The sequence below is a fragment of the Haliotis asinina genome, chromosome 6 (assembly GCF_037392515.1).
Source record: "Haliotis asinina isolate JCU_RB_2024 chromosome 6, JCU_Hal_asi_v2, whole genome shotgun sequence".
Taxonomy (NCBI): Eukaryota; Metazoa; Mollusca; class Gastropoda; order Lepetellida; family Haliotidae; genus Haliotis; species Haliotis asinina.
The window spans coordinates 64,127,622-64,146,278 of record NC_090285.1 but is presented as its reverse complement, the minus strand read 5'-3'; the positions used below and the strand labels follow the sequence as shown (position 1 = coordinate 64,146,278).

Genomic DNA, 18,657 nt, shown 5'->3' with positions numbered 1-18,657 from the left:
GTGTTGTTCATTACACTCTTCCTGCTCAGTAGAAGAATGTAACAAACAATACTGAGACTTGAGTTTACTTAGACTGTATACAGTGGGAACAAATGCACACCAGTTAAAAGAACGTATACGAAACACAAAATTATTTATCATTTTTTTACCCTCCCATACCTCCCAGTTTTGTTCCGTTTCACAAAATGTCCAACATGTGTCCTCCATGTTTGCATTATGTATCATTTTGATATCACAGTGAATTGGGATTTCAGATGCAAATAGTTTCACTTGGTGCATGCATGCACGCACACACATGCACTGTTGATTGAACCTATGTCTTCGGCATGACAAATAAACACTTTCACCACTAGACCACTCCACCTCCACTGAATGGTTAGGATTAATGGGTGATGGGTGGTGTGTGGTATGAACAGTTGGAAAGGAGTGAGTGATTGAGTGAGTAATTGAGTGAATGAGTGAGTGAGTTTAGTTTTACACTGCATGCAGCAATATTCTAGCTATATAGTGTCAGTTTGTATATGATCTGGGCCAGACCATCCAATGATCAGCATCTTGAACACAATCTCTGCAATTGGGATGAACACCCTTAAATGAAGCAAGTCTAGATTTCCCCGTGTACAGATTATGAATCCCTGGTGTCCCTTTGGATCTTTTTCAGCTGAAATGGCTTTATTTGTTGCAATAAAAATTGGATGTATTATGAGATGTAACCATTAGTCTAGAGTCTTTGTAGCAAGTCTAGAATTTATTGCCAGGCACTACATGATTAAAAATATTTGCAAATTCTGGTATGCAAACCATTGTTATTGTGGGAGAGATGATTCTATCCAGAGTCTATTTTTTAAAGCCGTTTATGTATATCATTTGTGAGAAATCATCCCAGAGCAAGTCTACATGGTGACTCTTCTCTATGACAATTGCTGATCTGATGAAAAATCACACAATTTGATTTGTATAGGATTGGTGCTTAGGCTACACTGTAGAGCCGAGTTGTGTTTCTTGTGAACAGACAAACCAACTGACAGAATGATAAATTAAGGTTTCACTGGAACAAGGATAATCTTTGGGCCTGTCTGTGCAGCGCTTTGATTTTATTCAGTATTCTTAAAAGAAATATACAATGTTATTCAATGAAAAACATTAGAAATTATGTTGCATTTCTTGAAGGTGAAACTTACCATTTAAAAATTAAAAGGATTAAATTCTGTAAATCAGATTTATGTGAAAGTATATGTGTCATGCATAAATTTAAGGTCAACTTATTGTGGTAGATGAAAACATAACGCCTGGACAGTTCTAGTCATTTGTTATCTTGAAAATGTTTCTTCATGCAGCTTACAGGCACAATCTGCTTCAGTGTTATGTTAATCTGCCATAATACTGAAACAAAGAAAATAGTTTAATTTGTGCAGCATGGTGACAAAAGAAAAACACATATTCGACATGTGCACTGATTTACTTAGGCAAAATATTTACTGATTTTCAAGTATATCTTGTGAAATATAATCTCCATGAAAGACCTGCCATTCAAATAATTTTTTTATGCAAAAACTTATCAGACAATTTTCCTGACAAAAGTGCGTTTCATGTGTTTGCTGAAATGAATGTGATATGAATGATTACTACCAGTAGCTCCTGTGTGAAATTGCTGTCAGACTATTCATTTCCCAACTGCACATAATTTGTGAAATCTGTGACATCATCATCTTGGCTTACACAATTCATCAATAACTCTCTGAATAATTGACAAATGTTTGGATGAGAGTAGACTTTGTTCAGTATATGTATGTCCTCACATGGCACAGAAACCCTTTCAGCTCGGCAGAAACTGATTACAACAATGATAAAATGTATTAAAAGGGTTTCTCTTATGAGGCTCTGACCTGTGTGACATCAGCTGAAATAAATCACTCTTGAAACATGTGGATATTTGAAATGTACAAAGACAGCCTGTCATGGTGATTAGGATCTGAGTCCATGAGCTCCTGTTTATCTGATTGAGACTATGCAATGGAAGCAATACATATAATACCTGTTGATTTCATTGATACTTGTTGATTTTGATGGAGTTTGTTCTGAAGTTGCCTTGGGAAACTTCATACATTTTCATTCTTGTTTCATGGCTGAAATTAGATTCAAGACTAAATAATGTCATTTTTTGTTGTATATTTTTGTTTCACACATGTATTCATTCTAAACACGCAGAATTTTGTTCATTGTCAAATTTTCAAGTGTAATGCAGTAAAATATGTTTTTATTCAGGTATATGCAAAAGTCAAGTCTATGTATATTGTACTATATATTGTTCATGTCCATTAAGCTTTATTAACTGAAGTTGAATTTCTTTATTCCAGGTGGAAAATATCAATACCTGTTTGACCTTTTTGGCCAGTCTTGGAGTCAGTGTAGAAGGACTTAGTGCTAAAGGTAAGAGGTGTCATTTTTATCCCCCACACCATGTTTTGCAGGCCAGGTGTTAAAATGTGCTCTGTCCGTCCATGTGTATGTGCGAGTGTGCGAGCGTGCATGTGTGCATGTGCGAGCGTGTATGTGTACGTGTGCGTGTGCGTGTGCGTGTGCGTGTGTGTGTGTGTGTGCACATTTTATTTTTCCGGACCAGAACTTCAAAACCGTTCATTATATCTTCACTAAATTTGGCACATAGATAGATCTGGTGGTGTATGGGTGCCTATTGGTAGTTTTGGATTTCTGAACAAAATATATTTCTGTATTTCCATGGCAACAAGTTTTACTGGATTTGGTGGTAGTGTACATTTCCAGAGTAGAACTGTAACACCTTTCAAGATATCTTCACCAAACTTGTCATATAGATTTGTCTGGTGGTGTACAGGTGCCTTTTGGTAGTTTTGGATTTCTGAATAAAACATGTTTCTGTATTTCCATGGCAACTAGTTTGAGTTTGACTAGATTTGGTGGGTGTGCTCATTTCTGGAGCAGAACTGTAAAACTGCTCACTATTTCAAAACCAAGCTTTATACATAGGTAGGTCAGGTGGTGTACTGGTGACTTTTGGTAGTTTTCTTTCACTCATAGCTGACTAGTAACCAATTACTAAATGCCAATTATCTTTATGTTAGTAAATCAACATTGAGATGATTTGCTTAAAGATGAAGGTTTGCCAGAAACCAGTTCTAAATAAAAGCAAACAGTAATCCTGATCTACACAGGGTAAGTAGATGATATGCAAACCTGTCAGAGAGGGCCTTCAATCATTCTTGTCTTGCAGGTACAATCAGTCTTCTAGAAACTTCTGAACCTTCTCAAATGATGTATTTTCTGCCAGTGTCCTGGGAAATATGACTCCAAGTAATTAGCTGTCAAGGTCAATACCCAGACCCAATATTTTATGAGCACCTCATTCGTTTGCTGCCACTTACAATCATTGGAAATATACTCATGAAATCTGCTGCTGAATAGCAAACAACAAATGGTTTTCTCAAGTGAGGGAGTGAGGTAGTCTGTCAATCAAGATAACAAATTAAGGAGACCAACTAAAGTCCAAAATGATTAGGCCTGTCTACTGTCTACTGTGACTCAGCTCCCAAAGTTGACAATTGTTTGGGACTCTATTTATTTAAGTTGTCGATATACATATTTTCAAATAAGATTTTCAATGTCAGTCTGGCATTTAGTCAAATTTGTTTAATGCTGCTGGCAACATTGTATCAGCATTTTGCAACAGCATTCCGAACTTGCTGTCTTGGTTAGGGAACCTTGTTAGAACATGCTGTCTTGGTGAGGGAACCTTGTTAGAACATGCTGTCTTGTTGAGGGAACCTTGTTAGAACATGCTGTCTTGTTAAGGGAACCTTGTTAGAACGTGCTGTCTTGGTAAGGAAACCTTGTTAGAACATGCTGCCTTGGTTAGGGAACCTTGTTAGAACATGCTGTTTTGGTTAGGGAACCTTGTTAGAACTTGCTTTCTTGGTTAGGGAAGCTTGTTAGAACTTGCTGTCTTGGTTAGGGAACCTTGTTAGAATGTGCTGTCTTGGTTAGTTAACCTTGTTAGAACATGCTGTCTTGGTGAGGGAACCTTGTTAGAACATGCTGTCTTGGTAAGGGAACCTTGTTAGAACTTGCTGTCTTGGTTAGGGAAGTTTGTTAGAACTTGCTGTCTTGACTCGAAGCTCGTTAGAACATGCTGTATGGTTAGGGAACCTTGTTGTTGAATAATGTAATGAAACGGAGCCCTGAGATTTTCTTCATTTTCAGACCTGAAGCTAAGGAAATCTAGACTTGCCACATTTTCTGGACTTAGGTGGGCTTTCTCGGATATATGTGCTTCAGACTAACACAATCACTATAGTTCACTGAAAATTAAGCTTTTCAATAACATTCAGCATGGTATGCTGTTTAAATTCTTTAAATTCATTTGCCTTGCATAGTGTAGGTGTATGTTTTGAACAGCATTTATAATCATTGTAAACAAATTGAAAGCTGAAACATTTTACTACTTGAGGAAAGATCTTCCTCTCAGTCTGTGCATTTTCATCAGACATCAAAGTTGTTTTTGTTTTATGCTTTCCCTGCAAATCTACAAATTCCAAACAATCATGATTCACATTTTTATGTGTGTATATGTTCCAGAGATAAACACTACAAAAACATTTAATTACTACCTGGAGAAACGCAGTTGTATATCATGCTACACCATTATTCTTTTCATGTTGACTGATGTCCTTTTTGTCCTGCTGTGATCTGGTCCATGTTTTTATTTTCAGATGATAACTGTGTTTGGATTTGAAGCTCAGTATTCATAATTACTTCTGTAGTGACAATATCTCACAGTTTCAAACATTTCAAATATATATATATATACATACATAAATAAGGTGCATGTTCTTAAGAAGCATCAGTGATATATGACTCCTGAGATTTAGAGTTTCACATATTTTTTCAGAAATGCAGCATTTATTCAACAGGAGTGTCAGTGATATCTAAGTGTTTCAAGAGTTTCAAATATTCAAATCAGCCTGACTGAGGGTTGTGAATACAAAAGTGTTTGAAACAGAACCCCAATGTGATCTATGTCCTGCAAGCGACCTGGAGCTACACAGGATTTGTATTGTCCTGCACCAAGCTAGGTGCATATTATCACTTCCTGAGCAACTCAAGTCCCTGGGGCCTTGTGAAATTGACGATATTAAGTCGTAGGGCCACGTCACTGAGTACAATAGCCTCTTGTCGTGTGTCCCTTAATATTTCACAAACAGGATGATGCTAGATGGAACAGATTGTCTGTCGTCATCACCTGCATCCTTACAACTGAGATTTTCATGTTCATGGATGCGTTATAAATTTCATGGTGAAACTGATCATTTCTTTTCATAAGTCATTGCAATCGACAACTGTTTGAAGTTGATTTTCATAATTTTACTATCAGATTTAAAAATTGGAAAAGTTTGTGGAATTTGGTTCATTGTTTTTGTTGATATTCTTGTGGATTATGTTTGCTTGAAGAGTTTGTGAAGAGGTCCTTCAAAGCAGGTTGGTTGTTTTTGTTGACTTGAGGACAACTATATCTGACACTCATTGAATTATGCTTATAACTGCAATTGAATTAAATTGAATCACATGCTGTGTCAGAAATGATGATTCTACTATGACATGCACTGATGCAAGTTTGAGACATGTATTATAATACAGTGTTAGAACCCTAAGAAGTTTGCCTTATATATGCACATCTGAGTGGTTGAACATATGATTAAAGGTTATAAATTTGTAGCAGAAATCGAGAAATGTGTTTGTTTGAGCTTAAAACAATAAATGCATTTAAAGTAGAATGGTATCCTTCAGGCTGAGTTAAATATATTTGTTTTGTCAGAATCTGAGAGCATATTACATAGGAAATATATAATCCTGGGCTAGCCTAATGATTAAAGTGTCCACTCCTCACGCCGAAGACCCAGGTGATATCACACATGGGCACAATGTGTGAACCCCATTCTGGTGTCCCCTACGGTGATATTGCTGGAATATTGCTAAAAGCAACATAAAACCCACCTTACGCACTTACTGATTAAAAAATTCTTATTTTTTCTAGCTTTCAGCATTAACATTATACTGTGTCTAAAGTGGCTTAAAACCATACTCACTCACCCTCTTCCTAGTGTCAAGGATCCATGTGATTTGTTGGTGACGAGCTTCGCATTAAGACAACTGACACCTCATTTCAGGAAATGTACAAGATTCTTGGGGATATAAATACTTAGAGAGATTTAATTGATTCAAATAATGTTTACAGCATTGAGATTTGACAGCACTAAGTAAGTCAAGTGGAAGAGATGATGTTTCACACTAGTGAATAAATAAACGCTTTGCTTGTGCTCATGGCTATAGCACTGTCATCTTCACTGAAATGTACAAGTCTTTATTTCATGCTTGAGGAAATATATATGATACTCTGTATCTGTGCTGACATTGTTTTGTTCTTGTGTTGTTTTTCTCACCTTAGCAAAAGGTATCTGTCATCTTATGTGTTTTATGGTGAGTATTGTAGCTCACCTTGACTATCGTCAGTAGGAACATGTGGCATATTTTGTAGAACAGCTTGGATGATTTGACAAAGTTTTGTCTTTTCGTGGACTTTTATTAAATGAGATTTCAGCAAAAAATGAAACATGCATTTAGGTTCCTCTTGAACCATAAATATGATCAAATTTGATCAACTTTTGAATTAATGGTCCCATTGTCAGGAAGGTTGGAGAATGCAAGTTAATAACAGCACATATGCCAGGCATGGAACCACGAGTAATTTAAAAGTTTTTCTTCTGAAAATTTAAGGGGATAAAAATTTCAAATTCAAGTCATTTTGATGAATGGTGTCTAGACAAGGGGCCCTTAATGAATCAATAATGTAGTTGTTATACGAGATTTGTGTCCGCCTGAAGCTGGGGAATAAACCCTTGTGATCGCTCAAAGCAGTGGAGATGAAATTGAGTGAAATAGAATCTGATCAAGTAGAAGTCAGATGGGAAATATACACCAGATATTACTGTCCTCATTTGACATTCTTAATGAGATTGGCCCAATGACCAGATTCGCTGTATGTATATGTACGACATTTTGCAGAAATGTATGACGTTCTTGTCATTTTGGATTCTGTGTAATTCTTGGTGAACTGAAACTGCCAAGTCACTGACTAATCTACTGAGGTAAGATTTACAATTTGATTCCATAATTAGGGGTTTATGGAAGATGTCTTTTTGGCCCTTTGAACAATAGCATATTGACAAGTGAAGGACCTGCCCAAGATGTCCCAATGCGTAGTCAGCACCAAAGTGGAAGATGGGAAGAGCTTTCCTATGATAATGGAAAAGGTTCTGTCACTGTTTCAGAAAAATTTCATTATGCTTGATTTTTACAAGAACTATGACAGGTATACTTCAATAGATTGCATTTGTCAGACATTTTGTTCAAACATTGGCATGCCATCTTGAGAGATATTTAACAGAATTGTCTGTTTTCCAGTGACTGAACTTAATGCATTCTATTTGTGCCAACGCATCTTTGTCATTTCAACATTGGCGCCAATTAGCTGAGTTCTCAAAACACATTGCTTTGGCAAATAATTGCAATATGAAACCATGACAGTCTTCAATTGCAAACTTTTTAATAATTTATGACTAATGTCCACATTTCGACCTCCTGCATTTTTGCACAATTAAAGCCATTACTATGTTGATTGTATCAGGAATTTTTTTTAGATTTGTTTAACAAGCTTCCTTGGTAATAATTTAACATTGATATAACAATGCACCGTGTAACTGTTAACAATCATTCCAAACACTTGTCAATAGTGTCTAGGTGTCCAGTTGCACAGATCGACGTCTCATGGCTTTGTCATGGTTAGTTTTGTTTACTTCACATTGGAATGATTAAGTCATGTTTAATTGTCCTGCAAACCAAGTATGCAAGTTTGTACATGATGAATTTGGTTAGACTCCAGTTTCATGTGGCTCAAGAATGTTCTCCTGGAGATTATTATGCGACAGGAATATGCCTATTCAAACAAGCCAGTGAGTGTGTTTGTTGTAACATAACTGTGTACGGTTGTATCAAGATGGTGCCAGCATGAGGTGGGATTACAGCAATATGAGATGGGATTACAGCAATATGAGGTGGGATTACAGCAATATGAGGTGGGATTACAGCAATGTGGGATTACAGCAATATGAGATGGGATTACAGCAATATGAGGTGAGATTACAGCAACATGAAAAGCAATAATAACAGCAATACGAGTTGGGATAACAGCAATAGATGGTGGGATAACAGTAATAGGAAGTGGAATAACATCAATATGAAGTGGGTTAACAACATTATTAAGTGGGACAACAGCAATATGTGATGAGATAGAAGCAATATGAAGTGGAATAACATCAATATGATGAAGGATAACTGCTGTATGTGGTGGTTTAACAGCAATATGAAGTTGATAACAGCAATATGATGTGAGATGGCAGCAATATGAGGTGGGAGAACAGCAGTGCATGGTGGGATATCAGGATTGTGAGGTGGGATAACAACAGCAATATGAAGTGGGATAACACCGAAATATGCTGCAGCTTAGACACAGGTGTGGTGCTGACTTCTTGTTGATGCTATGTTTCATTGAGGAATAGAAATACAGTGCCTGTTCTGGTTCTGAGAAGATGGTATGCATCTCCCACATTAAACTAACAGCAATGGACTGTAATATCTTGCGTAATATACCCTACTCTTGGGTAAACTGCTGCCTTATAGGTGGAATGTTGCTGAGTATGGCATAAACCTAAACTCATTCACTCTTGGGGAAATGATTTGGGAAATACATATACTGATGTTGAAGATACTGTGTGTAGTCTAGAACTATGTCAGGTCACTTCAGGTAAACAAATGAAAGGTGACAAAGTGTGTGATTGAAAGAAACACATGAAATTTGCGACATATCGTTGTTACACAGATTGTGTTACAGGGTAAATAGTATTTCCTGACTATCAGGCACTGGTTCAGATACAGAGATTGATATTGATGTGGCTAGTTGTTTTGTAAACTGAGACAAACAGGAATCAGCTGTCCACGCAGTGTCAGCTATAGTGTTTGTTAGGTAAAAAAACACAATGTTATCTTTAAAATACAGTGATTGTATTAAACTCTTTGAGAAACTATTTGTGAAACTATTTGTGAAACTAGAATATTCTAAGTATTTTGTGTTGTGATTTGTAATTGAAATTCTGTTTAAGGCTGTGTTGAACTTAAGTCAGTAATTATACAGTCTCAGCTCTACATGGGATCAAGTTCAGCTGATTTGTCCTTCCAGTCTCTAATTGATTATTGATACGTTTACTGTGGTGATTGCTTGCAGGATTATTTCTTCTGACTAATTGGCATCCCAAACCAGTTTCCTTTACTACACCTCTGGGCTTTCAGGTTTCAGTGGGTCATAAATAACCTATTCTTGTTTTGGTTGTCAGACATCAATGACTACATTATACCATGTTTTGCATTTTTTAATCAGTGTGATTTCCAGCTGTTGCTACATAAGTTATGACTTACTTGGCACTATGGTACCCTTTCCCAGACTTCACTGTTTTCTGACATGCTTGACACTGTGGTACCATTTCCCAGATATCACTGTATTAATTATGACTAGATTGGCACTGTGGTACCTATACAGTTTCCCCGATACCAATACATAAATAGTTACTCGTTTGGCACTTTGGTTCCAGAACAGATTTCAAATATCCTCATATAAGTTTGACTTTGTGGTACTGATGTGCATAGTACAGAGGACCCAGAAGGAACTTGATATTTGAGTTATGTGTGGTACTTGGTACATGTTCAGCATCATGGCGCCAGTTGTGGCACCATGGTTTTAAGACCTATGGTCACATTAAGAGCATACATCTGACACACAGACCATGGATGAGGGTTTTGGTTTCATCTGTTCTTTCTAATAAAGATTCGATTTCCACTCCTTTATGTAGTAAATTACACCTTACCAGAGCAGATCCCATGGGTGAAACAAGGCAGCCACTAAAATGGCAAGTATGAAAATAACTAAAATCTTGGCCTTTCATTCCAGATATCAAAGATGGCAACCTCAAGGCAATTCTAGGGTTGTTCTTCAGTTTGTCAAGGTTCAAACAGCAGCAGAAGACACAGCAACAAACGACAAAGCCTCCAGAACAGGCAAAGGATCCCCCATCCACACCGCAGCTTTCACATCCGGGCATCGCCGTAGTCGACGGAGCCCCAAACTCCGGAGGGAGAACAACACCTCAGGTTAATGGAGGGGAGATGCTATCAAGGTTAGATTTGATTGGCCGAAATGTTGCATGTCACATTTAGATTGGATTTTGATAGATTTCAGTGTTGGTCATTTTGTTTTGAACAATGTTAAAAATTCACATCAGGGATTGTGTGTGAAAATGTCTTTTTCGTGATTTTTGTCTTCTGTTTTTGTTTATTTTTTATCTCCAAAGAGCATTTTGTATTCAGCACAAATTAGTGGATTGACCTTTAAATTGTTGGTAAATATAGTCTATGAGAGATATAGACAAGTCTGCTCTTTTACATTTGAACATGTCTGATAATTTCCCTCTTCAAGTTGTCCCAAAGTGTCCCCATCTTTCGAATTGCTCCCCATCCCCAGCATTGTGGAGACGTGTGTTGGGAGGCAGATTTACAAGTGCTGGTTACAAACCGGTTTTAATTATATATGTGTACATGTTACTGAAAAACAGACAATTATCTGTGACTGTAAACTGACTGTATCCCACAATGAATACACAGTGACATTTATAAAGTGGTCAGATGTAACTTATGTTATAGATGGGATTACACATTCTCAGCAAAGTGCAAACCTGAGGCTATTTTGTTTCGAGCACTTCCTGAACCCACTCTCTCAGAGTGAGTGTGCAAATCATCAGCATGGTGATCGCTGTCACTGAGGCTGATCTGAATGGCATCTGTCACTGGACAATTTGTGACCATTGATGACCACTTATGACCATTGATGACCACTGATGACTGTTGATGACTGTTGAAGTGTTCCTTGGTATCGGCCAAGATTAATTTGTAAAAAACTTAAAGGAAATTGCATTTGTACTTTCCAAGAAAGTTAATGAAATGGTTGACTTTTTGGGCTAGCCCAGTGGTTAAGGCATTCGCTCGTCATGCTGAAGATCTGGGTTCAATTCCCCACATGGGTACAATGTGTGAATCCCATTTCTGGTGTCCCATGTCATGATATTGCTGTAATATTGCTAAAGGAGGTGTAAAACCATGCTCACTTACTAGACATATGTGCTTGCACTGTATGTGCTCTGTTTCTTTAGGTAAAACAACCTGTTCTTCTGTTTGGATAAACCAGGTAAAAGGAATGGAATTTGGTCCGAAAGGTTATGCATAAGCTCCATGTATGTTCATGATCTTATCTCAGTAGTAATGGTAATAAATAGCTAAAATGGTAAATATCAGCTTTCAGCTTGCAAAATGCAGACATCTTCAGGTATTACTGGTACACTAGACATCTTAGGTATTACTGGTGCACAAGTCCAAAGGCAGGTGACCCAGCTATCTCAGTGAGGGAACTTCTTTCAGTGGGAATTTTGTAGAGACCTTTTATGCTTGTCCTACTGTATTGATTTGGGGTTGAAATTGAAGCACAGTCATAGTATGTAGATGGTCATGATTGGCAGAAATGCGCAAAAGAAATGAAACACATTCAGGGAACTCTGTAGTTTGAAAGGTAAGAAGTACAGTGATTGACAGTTTCATATAACAAGCTATTTACTCCCAGTATAGTTGATTTCACTCATAAGAGATGAAAAGGAACCTTCCTATTGGCCTGGGAGCTATATACGTGGTATCTTGATTGTGTGTGTAAACTGAGAAAGCCACTCATTTAAGTGGCTAGGATGCTTTTAAAGGGAGATAACTATTTTAGCTTGTCAGGCTTTTTAGAATATATCTTGTCAACTTTGGTTTGGAAATTGTTGTTGTTCTTGTATGATTGAAAGATATGTTTTTATGGCTGTTTTCATGTACATATATATCTTTTAAAGCATCATGGTTATATATCTTAGTTTTACATGTTGCATATAAAATGGTGGGTATTAAAAACACAGACAGATTAGTGCACATGGTTTATTTATCCACACCCTCTTGCATAAAGTCCTCATAAATATAATATAAAAAAATCTTGTACCAGCAGTATTTTAAGAGAGACATGGTGGGTTTCATTATCCCTGACATAGATTTGTGATTTCATTAGGGAAAAGCGATGATCCCTGAGAGGGCCTGGCAGATGAAGTATGGTTACAATGACGGAAGGTGACAAACTACGGATGTTTAGTGTGGCTGTAAAAACATCCACCGATGTAGATTTCCTAAATGTGGGATAAGTTAAGCATGACAAGTCTGGCTGACCTTTGATGGTGGTAGTGATTCGTGAGCTGTGTTACACAGGTATTTGTGTGTCAGAGTTACACTTTAATGTTTAATGCAGTAAGTGCAGTAGAGTCTTGACCAGACAACTACTAGTAATTAGACAAATGGTACAGTGATTTCATACCAATGAAAGACTGGATCCTCCTCCTCCTCCTCATCATCATCACCACTGACAACATCATCATTATTCTCTCCAGTTTTAATCTTGACCTAATTATTAATAAATTTGATAACTGAAAGTTATTAATTCATTTAATTTGATGGAGATGCTGGTACATTTGTTTTATAAAACCGACATCTTTTTGTATTATTTAATTAAAATAATCATATTAAACCAGCAAGATTCCTAAGTATGAGCTCATTGTACCTAATTTAAGTTTCTTTGGGAGATAATAAGATTTTCTTAAAAACACATTAGGATGAAAACCCTTGTGAAATTGACAATATTTTGAAATGGGCAACACCAGCTGTCAAATTGAATAAGCTTATGTTATTAATCATCTAACCTTATCAAATACGCCTCCTGCAGGGCTAAGAGTACTTTTGGTAAATTTAGATTAATTATGATTTCCTTTGAGTTCATCCAACAGCTGTTTTATGTTAATCTGTTGTGAGGCATACATCTCTCTGCGCTTGTGATTTCGAGCAAGTAGATTAGTAGAGCATCAAATTCCTCAGAACAGTTCTTGCTGAACTTGCGCTTGTGGGGTACACCTTAATGGAAATCATAATAGTAACAGTTTTCATCACTGGGTGGTCTGCAAACCTTTTTGAAAAGTTGCATTTTTAGATTTTGGAGCATTCATTTTTTAACAAATTTTGTGGATAACGAGTTCTTTTATTTCATGAGTGCAACATTTTAGTACAGATTCCTGCGTGACTATAGTACAAAAATCTGTATTGAAATGTGAAATTAAATAAAAGAAATTATTATCCATAGAATTAGTTTAATATAGTTTGATTGATGTTATTATTTAACTTACTAATCTGATTTTAAAACATTCTATTTTAATCTATTAGAAAATTAATAAACGTAATTTATGTAAGTAGTCCCGTTGTAAACATTGAGAGGGCAGAATCAGGAAGAAGCTCTGGTGGGTTTTTGCAGCACTGATGATGTGAACTTATATTCATACTTTCCACCACAGGTTTGCCTGACTCTGTTATTTATAAGCAGGAGATACACAGCTATAATATTGCACGTGTTCTTCTTGACACTTGGCATAGATCTTATATAAATATCTTGAAGTGAAAATAAATGAAATTTAAAATTAAAACAAAAACCTTGTACTAATGCTGCGATGCAGTTTTCATGTATCCCCCAAATTGTGCTTTTCGTTATGAAGCAGCTACATTGGTATCCCTTTCAATAAGTGTGAAAATGCTCCTCCATTTTTTCATGCTCAGCCATTTCAGTGTCTTTGTCCGTAGTGAGAATCACTTTAACAGTAGACTGAGTTGAACTAAATTGATGGGAAGATGTCACGATTCCTTAAATAACTACAACTACCACTAGAGGGCACTTTTAGCGTTGTCTGCATGTGCAATATTGCGTATAATTACCGCCTCGATACTGGTTGGAGCTGTGCTGGTTCTGCTGAGAACCTTGCCAGAGCCTAACCAAACTGCCAAAAATCAATACAAAAGATGCTAGAGCAGACGACAAAACACCACTCTGTGCTGCAACGAAGTAGGTCAAAATTAGACGAAATAAAATAAATGTTGATTGGACACTGCTGTGGAAGGCAGGTCTTTTAACTAATCGGTGAATATTTGGAATCTGTTGGTATAGCAACTAACGACCTTGACCTTTATTTGTTGGGTTAAGGTCGGAGCCAATGTGATGATTGTGCCTGGACTGGTTTAGAAGAAACATTGTTGGATGATTCATACTTCTCAATTATTATGTTTGGCCTCCCACATTCAGTAAGATGGCTCTTCCAGGGAAAATTGATTGTGATTTCCAATCATGATGCAAAGGCATCGACGACTGGCACAAGCCTAGACGCTACTCTTGATCATCTGTTGTCGTGGTGTTACTCCGTTAATCTGTTTAAGATTTGGTTATAACATGACAACCACCCTTTCTTTGTGGATTCTGCTCAACTGACTCTAGCAGTATTTTTAGCACACATGGAATTGTTTTCAAATTTTGAAATTTACATATGTAAATTTCAATTTGTGTGAAATTGATTGGAGTCAATTTGTACTGTTGACATGATTGATGGCTATGGACATTGTTAAGTTTTAAAGATGCAGTGCATTTGGAAATATGATTGAAAATCTAATTATAAATGATAAATCTATATGATCAGCATCATTATGGTGACAGCTTTGGAAAAGTGACATTGATGGACTCAAAGTGATCCTTTCACATTTGTGGATTGGAGATTTACTGGAGTTGCAGACAGCAACTGCACTGATCTTTCAGGGGTACATTTTAAGCTGGGATTTCCCTGGACGTGGTTGGATGGGATGTCAATTACACCAAATGGACATTTTAGACCTGGATTAAACTGGATCATTGTGATTTTCAACCAGACATTGAAACAAATGCCACAGGGTTAACTGTTGATAATTAATTTCTTGCAATGGACATGTAAATTTGCAATGTAAATTTGACAGATATCACAGAAGATGTTAAACAGGTCGTCAGACACTTAAATTGGAGATGATAAATTCCAGGAAATGGACAATATTAAAACACTGGCCAGGTTTCAGCATGTATTTACTGTGAATTGATCTTGGATTTACTGTTATCCTACTGGACTGTGGATCGGAGGAATCAAAGAGTGTTTAGTAAATTATCCCTGTCGTTGATGTCGTCAGCTGATGAGTTGTTAACACACCAGTAGCAGCCTCAGCTGTATGTTTCAGACTCCAGCTGATTTCCTCACATGGAACATGTTACTGTTTATGATGAATTTACGAGGAATTTTTCCACATGGTGCAATAAACATCCGTTGTAAGTGGCTGGACCTGGCCTGATACACAAATGGACCACAAAGTTCACAAGCTGATCTAATTGAGGAAGGCAAGCCCTCATGGGAGTGAAAATCATTTGTGAGAAAAAAATGATGAGTAAATTTGACAAGGAATCTTCCTAGTATCTCTGTTGATGAAATTTGGTAGACGTGTCTCTTTTCAATGCCCCCTGTTGCCAAATAAGAGTAAATGCTGGCAATACTTGCAGGGGTTTTCATGGAATCAGTTGATGATGACCGACCAGTAGCTGTTGGGTAGGTCGGTGTTTAAATTTGTTAATTGATACCGAGGCCAACTTCATCAACTTCAAGCTGTTTGCTACATCAGCAGCAACAGCATCAGCAGGTCACAACATCATCAGCATCACCAGGTGAGGAGTGTTTGACATGAATCATCGTCAGAGTCAGGATGTATGTGTGCAGATGGTGATGGTTTTGAAGAAGATGGTGTGCTAGGAATTATTGTGAATGGATTTGTTTGTGGGAAAACAGTGCATTGTACAAAACAGTTGTGCTTGTTTCAAGGAACCTGTAAGAGCATTTCGATGTGTTTGACAGACCTTGATGTTTTGTGCCTATCAAGATCATCCTGGACCATTTTGTGTTTCTGATGTAGCTTGTGAGATGTGAATTTCAAACAGGCAATTCATTTATAAACCTGGATTTCATTTACTTGCATGGACCATACATTTGGATGTTGTGCACAAACTTACAGCATACATTTGGATGTTGTGCACAAACTTACAGCATACATTTGGATATTGTGCACAAACTTACAGCAACATATGGATAATTGCATTTCAGGGGGATAGCAATAAACAATGGTCCCCTATGGAATAATGTCTCTGACCGGGTATATTGACTTTTTTATGGAGTAATTCATTTCACCGGGAGTGAAATTGACAAGTTGGTGTATTGTGACTGATTCTTTGTGTTGTATTTCCTCACGGACTAATTTCACAGTTTTTACAATATTCTGAAAGGGACAGGTGGAATTCATTTTCTGATCTGACTCATGCAAATCTGGTGTTCCTGGTGTTCCAGTGATCTTCATGTAATGAGTATTTGAACATTTGCAGGTGATGTGTGGATAACACACACTGTATAAAGGCGTTGTACCTTCTCAAGAATTCTACAAATGAGATATGTCAAGACAGTTAAATATCCCCCTTCTTGATTCAATGGGGCTTCCACCTTGACTCGGTTAGGGGAACAAAATACTCATAAGTGGACTCCTTGCACAGAGTTTTCAAGCATGGATGTTGGGGTTGTCATGGAGTTTTTCTTCCAGTTATTTTCATAAGAACAATCTTAACTTTACTTGAGAGAGGTGAGTTGCAACTTTCACACTTTCTTGTGATATGATATATATATGTATTGAAATTCTGCTATTTAACTTTTTGTGTTATCAAAAATCCTCTTTTGTTTTCTGATTACTTTTAATGATAGCAACATGTGAGAAGATCTGTACAGTGTGTGGGCTGGGATGACAGATGAGTCCATACTCACTACCCTGTTTCCACCCACATTACCTAGTACCACCTGCATGTCTGCTGTAGATCTCAAGAGTTGATAGATAATTTCTGAACATGAACAAGTGAAGTTTTATATTTGCTCAAGCAAAAAATGCTTGCATAGTTAGAAACAAATGCAAATATAGGTAATATGTAATATAACCATGGAATTTTTGATGTTTAACATTGTATCACATGACTATCCAGGGGTCCTGGTGCTCTCCTGGTAAGCAGGTGGGACTCAGGACCCACCCAATCTATGGACCTGAGTAACCCATTCTAGACGTAGCAATCTGTACCAAAAACTGTTGATTATTTTAGCCTGAGTATTTTCAGTAGATTGTAGTGTTAATATGTAAGCTTTTATTAGCAATGAGTATTTGACCAAAAGGTTTACTTGACTGAGGCCACAGTCTGGAGACTAAAGTCACAAACCTTGTCTTAGTTTCTTTGCCTTATGAGTCAGTGTCTAAGTTCATGTAGCACCTCACATATTACACTGTTTGGACAATCCACTGCTGTAAAATCGTTTGTGAAAAATGGTCAAAGACTTTTAATGAAAGCCTTTACTTTATGGATTCATTACTTATGTGAATGCTGCAGGTTATACAAAATTGTATATGGTTGGTTAGTAATGACAGGCAGAATGACATGTTGTTGAGGGATTCTTCTGGCAAGAAAACACTGTGACAAGATAAAAATAATGTAAGTTTGCTTCATACTAAATTTACAGGACAGTAGATTAAGTCTTAGCACACTTGGCTGAGAATAACAAGCTTGTGGCAAGATGAGAGATTATTAATGCTGGTGTATTGATGACAGGAGTGACACTATGACTAGTATATGAATGTCAACATGGTACACATTTGATGACCCCACAACACCTGGTGTCTTGGTACAGGGCGTGAGTGTGAACTGCTGTATCTGATGACCCCACAACACTTGGTGTCTTGGTACAGGGCGTGAGTGTGAACTGCTGTATCTGATGACCCCACAACACTTGGTGTCTTGGTACAGGGCGTGAGTGTGAACTGCTGTATCTGATGACCCCACAACACTTGGTGTCTTGGTACAGGGCGTGAGTGTGAACTGCTGTATCTGATGACCCCACAACACTTGGTGTCTTGGTACAGGGCGTGAGTGTGAACTGCTGTATCTGATGACCCCACAACACTTGGTGTCTTGGTACAGGGCGTGAGTGTGAACTGCTGTATCTGATGATCCCACAACACTTGGTGTCTTGGTACAGGGTGTGAGTGTGAACTGCTGTATCTGATGACCCCACAACACTTGGTGTCTTGGTACAGGGCGTGAGTGTGAACTGCTGTATCTGATGACCCCACAACACTTGGTGTCTTGGTACAGGGCGTGAGTGTGAACTGCTGTATCTGATGACCCCACAACACTTGGTGTCTTGGTACAGGGCGTGAGTGTGAACTGCTGTATCTGATGACCCCACAACACTTGGTGTCTTGGTACAGGGCGTGAGTGTGAACTGCTGTATCTGATGACCCCACAACACTTGGTGTCTTGGTACAGGGTGTGAGTGTGAACTGCTGTATCTGATGACCCCACAACACTTGGTGTCTTGGTACAGGGCGTGAGTGTGAACTGCTGTATCTGATGACCCCACAACACTTGGTGTCTTGGTACAGGGCGTGAGTGTGAACTGCTGTATCTGATGACCCCACAACACTTGG

At 37.7% G+C, this 18,657-nt stretch overlaps 1 protein-coding gene across 16 annotated transcripts in view; it reads left to right on the top strand.

Annotated features, from left to right (window-relative positions):
• Positions 1 to 18,657, top strand: part of LOC137288102 (neuron navigator 3-like) — a 514,936-nt gene that overhangs the window by 333,547 nt on the left and 162,732 nt on the right. For all 16 annotated transcript variants that reach the window (XM_067820497.1, XM_067820495.1, XM_067820494.1 and 13 more), the window contains exons 4-5: positions 2,358 to 2,430; positions 10,091 to 10,316. In XM_067820497.1, coding sequence (XP_067676598.1) covers positions 2,358 to 2,430; positions 10,091 to 10,316 — 299 coding nt within the window. The remainder of the gene's footprint in view (positions 1 to 2,357; positions 2,431 to 10,090; positions 10,317 to 18,657) is intronic.